Source organism: Schistocerca cancellata, chromosome 3, assembly GCF_023864275.1.
Source record: "Schistocerca cancellata isolate TAMUIC-IGC-003103 chromosome 3, iqSchCanc2.1, whole genome shotgun sequence".
Classification (NCBI taxonomy): domain Eukaryota; kingdom Metazoa; phylum Arthropoda; class Insecta; order Orthoptera; family Acrididae; genus Schistocerca; species Schistocerca cancellata.
Genome location: NC_064628.1, coordinates 788373032 through 788385355, shown reverse-complemented (window position 1 = coordinate 788385355; position 12324 = coordinate 788373032). Strand labels below are relative to the sequence as shown.

The 12324-nt window shown below is 37.2% G+C and overlaps 1 protein-coding gene across 4 annotated transcripts in view; it reads left to right on the top strand.

Annotated features, from left to right (window-relative positions):
- LOC126175841 (6-phosphofructo-2-kinase/fructose-2,6-bisphosphatase 2) overlaps window positions 1–2891 on the top strand; it is a 363291-nt gene extending 360400 nt beyond the window's left edge. For all 4 annotated transcript variants that reach the window (XM_049922842.1, XM_049922846.1, XM_049922845.1 and 1 more), the window contains one exon: window positions 400–2891. In XM_049922842.1, the coding sequence (XP_049778799.1) occupies window positions 400–486 (87 nt within the window). In that variant the 3' untranslated portion in view covers window positions 487–2891. The remainder of the gene's footprint in view (window positions 1–399) is intronic.
- The last annotated feature ends 9433 nt before the right edge of the window (window positions 2892–12324 follow it).

Sequence of the window (12324 nt, the reverse complement as noted above, 5' to 3'; positions counted from 1 at the left end):
GGGGAGAAAAGATTTAAAGTGATAGTGCTAAAATAACATGTATCAAGATAATATTTTGCTCTATAAACTTATCACACACCTTGGCAACTCTATAATGAAGGACTGTGAGAGACATAACACTTAGAAAGTCAGTACTGTGATACTGATTTGACATAAGAAGGTCTTTGAACGGCAGTACGTCAACTAATTTTGATGTTCTTATAAGGATTCTTATGAAGATAAATATTCATTAAAGCAGTGTTAGCAATGTAACTATCGTTTATCATTTGATATTTTTTTACTGTATGTGTATGACAAGGAACTCAAATAATACTATGTACATGAGCTCCAATCACATAAAACATACAGTTTAACTGCAAATCCGCAGAGGACTGTAATGTTAACATTTTGGTTTATCAGATTCCTGGGACGCTAGAGGACAGGTTCAAGCGAGCAAATTTTGGACGTATTGTGCCCTCTGTGATGGTCAACTCTGACGCATCTTGATGCTTGATGGAAGAACTAGCTCCAGAAATGGCTTCACATATGGACCAGTATTGTAACTGACTCTACTAAATATAAATGTGATTTCATAACAAGTAATTAAAAGTGTGTTAACAGGTATAACACAGTCATTGGTATTCTGATTCCAGATGTTTAATTACGGATAAGTAAACACTGAGAGACTTTTATACCCTTATCTATTGATAATGGTTGAAACTGATGGTCTCTTGTTGATTTTTCTAGGATTGTCAGCATGTGTACCTAAATGTTGATTTTATTTGCAAGATTTACAAAATTCAACCCCTTCCTAATTACTAAAAGATTAGTTCAATTTATATGTGATATGCTTTAAATTTTGTCATTTGCTTGTATTAAAAAAAACTGTATTTGACAGTTACAGTATTATTTGATTGATTGCTCTATGCAATACATTTAACTCAGTACAAGGTCTGACAATCCTGATAGTTGTTAGTTTTAAAGATATTGGTTACATATTTGAACACTTACTCTGTCTCATCCTTTTAGAAAATCAAATCACTTTGTGACTACAGTAATGATACGATTTGTAGATGTTAATGTATCTTTGTTTTTATATAACAAATTTAAAATATCTTTGTGAAGTATGTATGAATATTTTGTCATAATTTTTTTATTAGGATGAATAATAGCCTCATTAATGTATGGTTCACAAGTATGAGTGTGTGTACATGTTACAGTGTATGTGGCCAATTTAAGGCACACTTATGTATTTTGTGCTGTGTAAGACAAAAGGAAGTTGGTTTGATGGGTGCTACTCAAGTAAGTGATTATATTGTGTTCAGTCATTTGGATGAGTAAAGAATGTTCATGACATGCCCATGTGCTGAATGATACTGCAGTAGCGGGACTACTACAGTAAAGAAAAATAATTAATTTTCATTCTTAAATAACTTAATGACTGGTGGAAGGCACTGTGAAATCAACACTGTCACAGTCAACAGCATTAACTTTTTGTATGATTGTGGCAATTACCAACCAGATTACTGACAGGTCACTTCAGTTGTAAGCTTTCTGTTCTGTTATCCAGCATACAGTATGTCTGCATACTTTTTGTAACATAAGAGTTTACTGCCAGAAAGCCTAAAAATACTGTCATAGTGGCAACTGTTTGAACTCTGTGAAGCAAGGTAGACTTTTCTTGCTTCTGTAACTTTGCCTGCAGCATAGAACTTGTACTGCATGGAAAAAAGAACTCTTTGTGTGACAAACATAAAATGTTTTGTTGTGTAAAACTTTGCTGAAGTTTTCTTTAGTTCCAAAGTAATGATATTGTGGGTGTAAAAAGAAAGATCCAGGAGCTGACTACAGCTTTTCTCATTGTTTCTATGACTAATGGGTTGGTAAATCCATGTTTTAGTTATATTACAGTAAAAAGCCATATCAGAGTGTAGAATGAATATCAGTAACATATCGTGTAGTTTCAAGGGACTGTTATTTATTTAATGAACTTTAAAGAATATGTTTTGTTCTGTATGGTAATATTTAAGACTTTAATATTTGACTTCTTTGTTTATATGATGTAAGTAGAAACTGTGTGATATCAACTATACAAAATATTGTTTGCATGTTTTAACTTATTTATGCCTTGTGTTAATTGATGTGATTTCTTTTATTGGACATATTGTTTATCTCTACTGATTGTAGGGCATCTTAGATAATGAAGTTATTATTGTTCAGTCATTATGTAAAATAATTTGCACTTTCTGGGATGTAGGAGGCGCTTTAGTAAGAAGTGAGTTGAGGTGTCTTTCACTGATGGTGCTGAATGAATGTCCTATTCTTCCCTCCAGCAGTTAATGCCAAATTGAATAATGAAGGTTTCAGAGCTTAATTTCAAGAGATAATTAAATTTGTGGGTTTAATCATGAACAATACAGTTAAATATAATTACCATTTGTTATTCAGACACATAACTTGACTTGGAGTTCTGGACACTGTGAATGCTGGACTAATACACTGAGTTGAGTTAGTTCCCGAATGAAATGAGGCATAACAGGGAAAAACACTTTTATACTATGAAAGATAGTATGAAATAATATATCTATGTAAATTTGTAATATTTTCAGAAAGAAAATAAGATATATTTTGTAAGGATATGAATTTTGGTTATCTGAAATTGTGTCTCAGTTAATTGTATCACTTTTATTTTTCAGTCTTATATGACTGGAATCATCTGTAGAATTACATTTTGCATTTTGGACAGACATTGATCCTAACAGTCAAAGTAAAACTCTTTGAACATTACAACAGTTTTATACAACCAAAGGTTGAACATCTAAAGGCTACATTACATATTCTATTTATTGTTTTGTAATTATAAATTTTACTGGTCTTGTTATATATTTACAAAAATAAAAATTTCAAAACAGTGTTAAGTGTCTTTTTTAAGGTTATGAGATGACTTAAAAGCCTGGTATGTGCCAAAACAAGAAACAGTGGAAGCAGAAGCTATTTTGTGATATTTTATTAGCTAGAATCCTCTTGAGTTTCCAAATGTTATAACTTCTGAATGATATCTTTGTAAAATATGTTTGTCATTGTTGTTAATGTATTCATATACATAACAGAAAAAGTCTTTTTCAACTGTATGAAATAAGTTTATGTATGGTTTTTCTTTTATGTCCTTGCTAACCTCGTCCTTTCCTGTTGACTACTGCTAGGATGTAGCATTTAGTGTCTTTCTTAACAGAAAACAATAATAAGAGTTTATATTTTAATTGTATCATGTAAGATGAATTAGTATAAGATAATGAAACAAATGAAAATTCAGTGCTTTCAATTTCATACATTTTCAGTTGTGATCAATATTACTGCAACTATGATGGACAGCATCTGCAGAAATAAGTCCTATGTTTTAGAGACATCAGTGTTCACGTCTCCGCCTCCTCGTCCCTTCTTTTCTTCAAACTGATAGCTATTTGCATAAAAATGAGAATGATGTACACATTGCATTGCTCAGAAATGCATCACTTTCCTGCCACTGAAATAATGTCCTTTGCTCAAGAACATGTTCACAGACACAAACATAAAAAGACACACTAGCATTATTTTGGACCAAAATACTTATTATCAGAAGATTGGGTAAGTTTATTTTTTAATTTTCTTGAACATGTTGGTTAAATAAAAGATTTGTTTATTTGCTCTGATTCACTGGACTTGTGGCTCATTATCAGTGCTCAAAAGAGAAGTATTCAGTTGCAATATAGTAGTCTTCAGTTGCTTTTACAATATCAACAAATACTCTTTTGTTCCATCATTTTTGGGAGTGCATCCAGGACATTATCAACTCCTGTACCAATATTTTGACTGTCAAACTTTCAGCCATTCTCAAGGTGAGTCACTTACAAGATTTTTAAAGAATTTTACACTGTGGGGTGAATGGGTGAATGAGACCTGCCAGGAAAACTTCAAGAAACTGTCGTTTCTTTGGAAACAATTTGTCTTGGCACAATAAAATTATTATAATTCTTTTTTTCATGTTGCCTGACATTCACTGCTGTGAGTAAATAAAGAACCTACTAAGATGAACTAATAATAAAAATAATAATAATGAAAATGATTTTGTGTGTGTCAATGATTGGTTGCAAGTGTTTCAGTTGGAGGCCACTTTGGTGACTTATGTGGCCCTAACCAACCCTAGCTATCCAACTGGGGAGAAGGGGACATACTGTTGAATGTGGGATCCAAATCACATGTAGTTTCTGGAGACACATCACATCGTTGATAGGTGAAGGCTAGGTAAGACACGGACTGAAAAATATGTGGTCTGACAGGGATATGATCTCATTACCACTCAGTTTCCAGGCACCTTCTTTACCAATAGACCACCGGGCTCAACACCAAGTGAGGTGACACAGTGGTGATTAAAACAATGGGATTGTACCTGTTAGTAGTGGGAAGCAATTGTTGGAAAACATGCTAAAATTGTCCTTAGCCAATAATAAAATTACAGACTGGAACTGAATGCTGATCCAGATATTGTATATCCATACATCACTGACTGGCATCTGCCTGCAACATATAAGTTGCAAGCTGCAATTTGCATTACTAATGGTAAGGCTGCATCAGAAGACTAGATTGCAGTTAACCCTTCCAAATGAGTGAAAAGTTGCTGGAGATGCACCAATTCTAATAGCTTCAGTTTAGTTATCTTCCATAGCTTCAATGTTTTGTGGCTAAGGCTAGAAAGGAAAGTGTGTTTATTTTTTTATTTTATTGCAATACATATTCCGTAGATCCATTTTTGCGCAGTAACGCATAGATGTGGAATGAGCAAAACATTTAATTCATTATTACATTTGTTCCACCGGGGCAATAAACAAAGATTAAGAATAAAAATTGAAAATAATAATAATAATAATAATAATAATAAAGTAACACAATCAGTAAGTTCTAATCACACTCGCAAACAAAGGTTAAGATACAATTTACAGGTTGTATCTAGACATATCATCTTCTTCTTCTCCTCCTCTTCCTCCTCCTCCTCTCTCTCTCTCTCTCTCTCTCTCTCTCTCTCTCTCTCTCTCTCTCTCTCTCTCTCTCTTCCCCCCCCTCCCCCCCCCCCCCCACCCCCAGAGTCCAGAGTAAAAGTGACGATTTTCTGGACTTACAGATCACCAGTTAATCTAATTAAAGCTGCGAGGTATATTGAATTCACAATAATACATGCCATGGTAAATGGTCTTAGCTATCTCTGCTATGGAATTCTTCTAGAGAACAGACACTTTTTTCAAGCAAGAACTCGAGCTTATTTTTAAATAGCACATTATTATGTTGCAGACATGTAATATTACTTGGAAGTGCACTGAAGATTTTTGTGCTTGTGTATTGTACACCTTTTTGCACCAGTGACAAATTTTTCAGGTCACAGTGTATGTCACATTTCCTTCTTGTGTTATGATGATGGTATGTTTCATTTTTTTTTCATATTGAGAAGGATTGTGAAGCATGAATGTCATGTATGAAAAGAGATATTGTGCAGTAGTGGTTAGTATTCCTATTTGCTTAAAAAGGTTGCGACATGAGGTTGTTGGAGGCACTCCACACAAAATCTGGACAGTCTTTTTCTGACTTGTAAAGATATTTTTTGATAGTGATGAATTGACCCAGAAGATTACCCCATAACACATAAGTGAATGGAAGTAGCCAAAGTAAGCAGATTTTGAGACATTGTTGCTGAATTAAGCCATTTCAGGGCATGCTGGATGTGGTGTTACCAGTTAAGCCTGTTATCTATATGTAAGCCAAAGAATTTCAAACAATTTATCTTCTGTATCTGCTGGCTCTCATGTGCAATGTTTATATCCTGTGGGCTTCTGTGACTGAAATGAATGTAATTGGTTTTGCCAGGGATTATTGATAGAGAATTAACTGTGAACCAATTCAGAACAACCTCAAGTAATTAACTGGTTGGCATTTAATTGTGGGTCATAGGATTACTTATCTATCACACTGCTTTTGTCACCTAGAAACTATGTAAACGTGCTTCTTTGTTTGAGGACAAAGGTAGGTCATTAATATACACACATCAAAAAGTCTTGCATCACCCCAGTTCACAGAACTCCTGAAGATAGACCTCGACTGTGGATATTTTATCACAGGCACAGTCCCTCTGACTGTTCAGAGATGTCACTAAGCCCACCCAAAGATTTAAAAAGCATGAGCAGTGCTTATTAGATGGAGTGGGTCCGACAGCTGATCAGTTCCAATCATTCCACCAAGAAGAAGGTACACGGGTCATATTGTCTGTAGTTCAACCTTGCCTTGACAGTCAAAACCGCTGTTCGATCGCATCCGCAGGAAGGGCTCCAACAAGGGAAGTGTCCAGGCATCTTGGAGTGAACCAAAGCAATGTTGTTCAGAATTTGAAGCCATTTTGACTATTTTTCAACTGTGACTGTCTCAAGAAATATGTAAAGGTTTTTTAAATTACCACTTTCAGTCACAAACTTTGTTGACTATTGTAGTACTTCTTTATTTAGCAACATTTTTCGAGGAAATCTCTCATCTTCAGGCTAAATGGCATTACAAAAACAATTTTACAATAAGGTAATACTGATGCTGATGTAACAGCATTTAGGAAAAGACTATGTAACATCAGTATGACCTTTCTGTAAAATTGTTTTTGTAATGCCGTTTAGCTTGAAGATGGTATTCCCTCGAAACATGTCACTAAATAAATAAGTAATACAATAGTCAACAGAGTTTGTGACTGGTGGTGGCAATTTAAAAAACCTTTACGTAGGTGTTGTTCAGACATGGAGGAGATACAGAGAGACAGGAACTGTCTATGATATGCCTTGCTCTGGTCGCCCAAGGGTTACTACTTCAATGGATGACCGCTACCTATGGATTATGGCTCGGAGGAAGCCTGACAGCAATGCCACCATGTTGAATAATGCTTTTCGTGCAGCCACAGGACATCGTATTATGACTCATACTGTGCACAGTAGGCTGCATGATGCGCAAATTCACTCCTGATGTCCATGGTGAGGTCCATCTTTGCAACCACGACACCATGCAACACAGTACCGATGGCCCCAACAACATGCCGAATGGACTGCTCAGGATTGGCAGCATGTTCTCTTTGCTGATGAGTGTCACGTATGCCATCAACCAGACAATCGTCTGAGATGTGTTTGGAGGCAACCCTGTCAGGCTGAACGCCTTAGGCACACTGTCCAGTGAGTGCATCAAGGTGGAGGTTCCCTGATGTTTTGGGGTGGCATTAAGTGGGGCGGACATATGCCGCTGGTGGTCATGGAAGATTCCGTAATGGCTGTACAATACGTGAATGCCATCCTCCGACTGGTAGTGCAACCATATCGGCAGCATATTGGCGAGGCATTCATCTTCGTGGATGACGATTCACACCCCCATTGTATCCCTTCAGGATAATGGCATCGCTCAACTAGAGTGGTCAGCACGTTCTCCAGACATGAACCCTGTCGAACATGCCTGGGATTGAAAAGGACTGTTTATGGACGTCGTGACCTACCAATCGCTCTGAGGGATCTATGCCAAATCCTCATTGAGGAGTTGGACAATCTGGACCAACAGTGCCTTGATGAACTTGTGGACAGTATGCCATGATGAATACAGGCATGCATCAATGCAAGAGGACGTGCTAATGGGTATTAGAGGTACTGGTGTGTACTGCAATCTGGACCACCACCCCTGAAGGTCTCGCTGTGTGGTGGTACAACATGCAACATGTGGTTTTTGTGAGCAATAAAAAGGGCAGAAATGATGTTTATGTTGATCTCTATTCCAATTTTCTGTACAGGTTCCGGAACTCTCAGAACTGAGGTGATGCAAAACTTTTTTTTTATGTGTGTATATGAGAAATAGCAGAGGACCAAGGACAGAATCTTGTGGAACTCCACTTTTTCCCAGTCAGACTATACCCCTCCTACCTGCATATTGTTACCGTCTAACACTATTTTCTGTTGTCTGCCCTGTAGATAGGATTTGAGCCAGTTGCCTGTTTGTCCTCGGAGTCCATAGTGGCATGTTTTCTCTATAAGCACTCTATGATTGACACAGTTGAAGGCCTTAGACAGATCACAAAATATGCTCACAGGATATGTCTTCTTGTCAAGGCATTCCAAAACGTTACTGGTAAATGAAAATATAGCTTCAATTGTGGAGATATCTTCTCCGAATCCAAACTGGTTTTTACTAATTAATGCAAAGTTTTCTGGGTGACTGACTGTCCTGCATATATTAATTTTTCAAGGACTTCAGAAAAACTAGAGTGAGAGGACGATAGTTTGTAACATCTGAGGTATCGTCATTTTTGTAGGGGGGCTTTACAATAGCATACTTCAGCCTGTCAGAGAAGATACCTTTTTTCAGAAAGGCATTGAATATATGGGCTAGGACTTCACTGAACTCATTGCAGCAGGCTTTTAGCAGTTTGGTGGGGATGATTTTGACGCCAGTTGGATTTTTGTGTTTTAAAGAAATAATGGTTTTTCTTACTTCCCGTACTGTTATAGGGGCTATACTTATTTGCTCTATGGAAATTGGGAAATGATCTTTCAATATTTTTAAGGCCTCTTATACAGAGCCATTTCATCTTGTTTTCTCAGCAGCATTTAAAAAGTACTCATTAAAATTTTTGCCACAGTCTCTCGGTTTTGTACTTGTTTACCTACATTAATGAGAACAATGTTGTGGGAACTACTGAGGCAATTTGCAGCAGTCTCACTCCTTATCACTTCCTATACTGTTTTGATTTTGTTTTTGGATTTATTAATTTTGGAGCATAGGTACAAACTTTTTAACTTCTAAATAACTTTACTTAGTATTTTAAAATATTTTTTACAGTGATTTGGCTGGTTGTGGTTGTCTGGATTTTTTGTGTCGATGTATGGGCCTTTGATTCCTTTTGCATGAAATCTTAATACCAGTGTTATCCAGGGCTTTTTGGTGTGTATTGTGGTTTGGGTCTTATATTTTTTTTGAGGAGGTGCTTTCAAATATCAGTGCCACTTCATTACTAAGACGATTGTATTTGGAATTGGCATTTTCTAAATTATGCATAAGTCTCCAGTCTGTGGCTCGGAGGTGTGATTTATCATGTTGTTGGGCAAATGGTCAAAGATTTTTCTTCCTCTATATTGAACGTCTTTCTGAGCCACTCACAGCTTTAATAATCTCTGTACATAGGGCTATTCGCAAGTAAGTGCCAATTGATCATGAAATGGAAACCACTGTGAAAATAAAAAATGTTTCATTTGCAAAATTACCTACACATTCCAGCTACATCTATCTCTATGTAGTTGGTGCTCTGACTTAGACATTTGTCATAGTATTGTGCCAACTTTCCAATACTCTCATCATAGATGGCAGCCACTTGTGTTGTTCGCCAATACTCTGTGCTGGTCTGCAGCTTGTGAGTGTGTCAAAATGCTGTCTTCAAAACCAGCGGTTCATGTGAGCAGAGATGAAACTCAGGGGTAGCCAGTAATGGGCTGTATTGTGGGTGATCAAATACTTTCCATCGAAAATACTGCAGGAGCATCTTCATTGCACCTGTAGAGTGCGGTGGGGAAGTGTCATGAAGAAGGACCTGCTTGACAGTTGTTATGTGGGCTGCATGACGTCAGGCGAAATCTCTCACCAAGCCCTCATGCTTGACGGTAGATGCTATTTCCCAGGCATCTGTTCGTACTCACTGTATGCTCAGAACTGAAAAGAGCAACAAGACACAATCAATGGGCATATTTTCAACCCTGTTCAACATGTCTGTGTAAAGCTTCATCAGATTTTCATCGTGGTTTCCATATCACGACCGAATGGAACTTGCTTTCCGAAGAACCCTCATATAAAAGACAATATCCTGACTGACTGGCTCACACACTTACTAACCAACCCCAGCCCAAACCGCTGAGGATAGAACCTTGAAATTCATAGAGGGTGTTGATCTTATACTGTAGGCATTGTTTAAAAAGGGATATTTTGATTTTCCATCCCTAAGGGGCTAAAGTAGGGGAGAAAGTTTTTTGAAAATATGTCACTATTAAGCAATTTTCAAACTAGACCTATGAAAATTGCTATTTGGCTTCTTAGTCAGAAGTAAATAAATTTGTGTTTCAGCATTTTTGGAAATTCAATCACTATGGGGGTGAAATTTTATTTTGAAAATAAATAATTGTTAAAGAACTGCATGTTTAAAACTACATCTATGAAAAATGGCATTTGACTTCTCTCTCAGAAATAAATAAATAAATAATAACAAGAAATATGTTTTTAGAAATTGGAGGGGTGAAATAGGGGATGAAAATTGTTAAGTAAATATTTCGTTGTATTAAAAAGTGTTTAAAGCTAAATCCATGAAAACTGGTATTTCACTTCTCGGCTAAGTATAAAGAAATATGAGTTAGCGGATGAGAGTTTTTATGAAAATGTCACTACAAGAAACCAAAAGGCACGATTAACAAAAACCTTCGACTCCAGATAGCAGAACCACTTTTTGGGCAGACGTACATTCAGAAAAGACTGTGATTTTGTGGCCTTAATTAGTGTAAGAAATTTAGAAGGTTTTGCATTTGATGAACAACATAAAAATCTGAGTAAAGAAAATTACAAAAAATCTGTGCAGTTCATACAGTCTATGCTAACAAAGCAGCTGGCATTAAGCTAGTGCATAAAAAAGGTAATTTTTCCCCTCTAGTGTTTTAGATATTGACATATGTGTTCTTCTGAAATTGTGATGGATTATTTATCAGGAATTTTATTAGCAAACACATGTGCTGCGATAGCACAGTTCAAATGCCTAGCTTCCTTGAAGAGTTAACCTACATTAAATCTGTGAGTGAACACCACATATTGTTCTTACTATTTGTTATTGTGCAATCAATATTTTCTCTCTAAGTGATGAGTTACCTCAGAAAAGGATATTGAAGGGATTATAAAACTATAGACAGTATCCCGCCGTCAAACTTCCGCTCAATCAAAAATGAGATAGGACTTCAACAGATTTATTAATTCTCAAAACCACATTACTAAGATAGGTACAGGCTTTGTTTTTTAACAAGAATAACAGAATGTTTCCGACAAAAAGTAAAAATTGTGTTTGCTGTATGATTCTAAGAATAAGTGTGGTGCGTTGCTGCAGGTGTGTCACCGCGCGCCAAGCAGTGAAAACACTCAGTGTCAGGACATCGTTCTTCTGTCTTTGCACTTGCACACAAACTGTGCTGAACAATATTTGAGATTCGCATGAACTACTATCGCATGCGCCAACTGCAATATCAGCCTGTAGCAGTCGGCCCCCTTGGCAAGACTGGAGCATGGTAAGTCTTCTCTGTACCTGGTGGGAAAATGAACACATCTTCCTGAGCGAGTGGTGCATTTAGGTTCTTCTTCAAATGGTTGAGTTGGTGCCATAGTGGGAGGCTGGATTGTAGCCCCCTTTCTTCTCCTCTCTTGAAATCCTTGGAAGTGTGGTCGGCACTTATTTGAACGTGTAGGCCATCTTAACTGTATTCATTGAAACTGTAGCTGGTTTGCCATTAACAAGAATGTCCATGGTATGCAAACTCCTGCACAGAACAGGGCATGGTCAAGTGTTGGGTGGTTGTGGTGGTGGTTTAACAGTGTCTGTGCAAAGCATAATGTGAGTGCACGTGTCCATATCCCTACGCATGAACGTTTTGTGGTATCCAAGCCTAGTGGCTCTCACTGGTTTCATGTGGTCCACTATCTCATATAGAGTATATAGGAATTATCCTCCTGAGGCCCAAAGGGTTTTTTTTTATTTCATTTAGAATGTAGTCTTTTTTTGGGCCAGATATGCCTAAAATACATATTAAAACAGGACATTTTTTTTGCAATTTTACTTTTTTCAGAATGGCTGGTACAGTATACTGAACTTCGGGTCTCAAGCGTTGCTTTTGTGCATAATCCAGTATACTGGACCGTGGACCTCAGGAGGATACAGTTGATCGTTAACATCAGATACCTTTGTGGCATCGCCGAAAACACCCAATAGACGCAGTGACATTCTGTATAAAAACTTTGCTGCTGAAGTCTCAATGTCTGACTTGAATGCATTCCTCAGATCAAGTAGGGCAATGGGAAGTGCAGAAGTCCATGTGGTCCTGTGGCACATAAATGCTGCCTCTAATGTGTGGTGCCACCTTTCCAGCATGTCTTTACTAGCCGGGTGGTAGGCCGTGGTCGTATGGTGCGAATATCCACAGAACTTGGCTAGCTGCATGAACAATTCAGACTTGAACTGCCTCCACCTGTCGGTTGTTATATGGAGAGGGCAACCAAATTTGGTGAGCCATG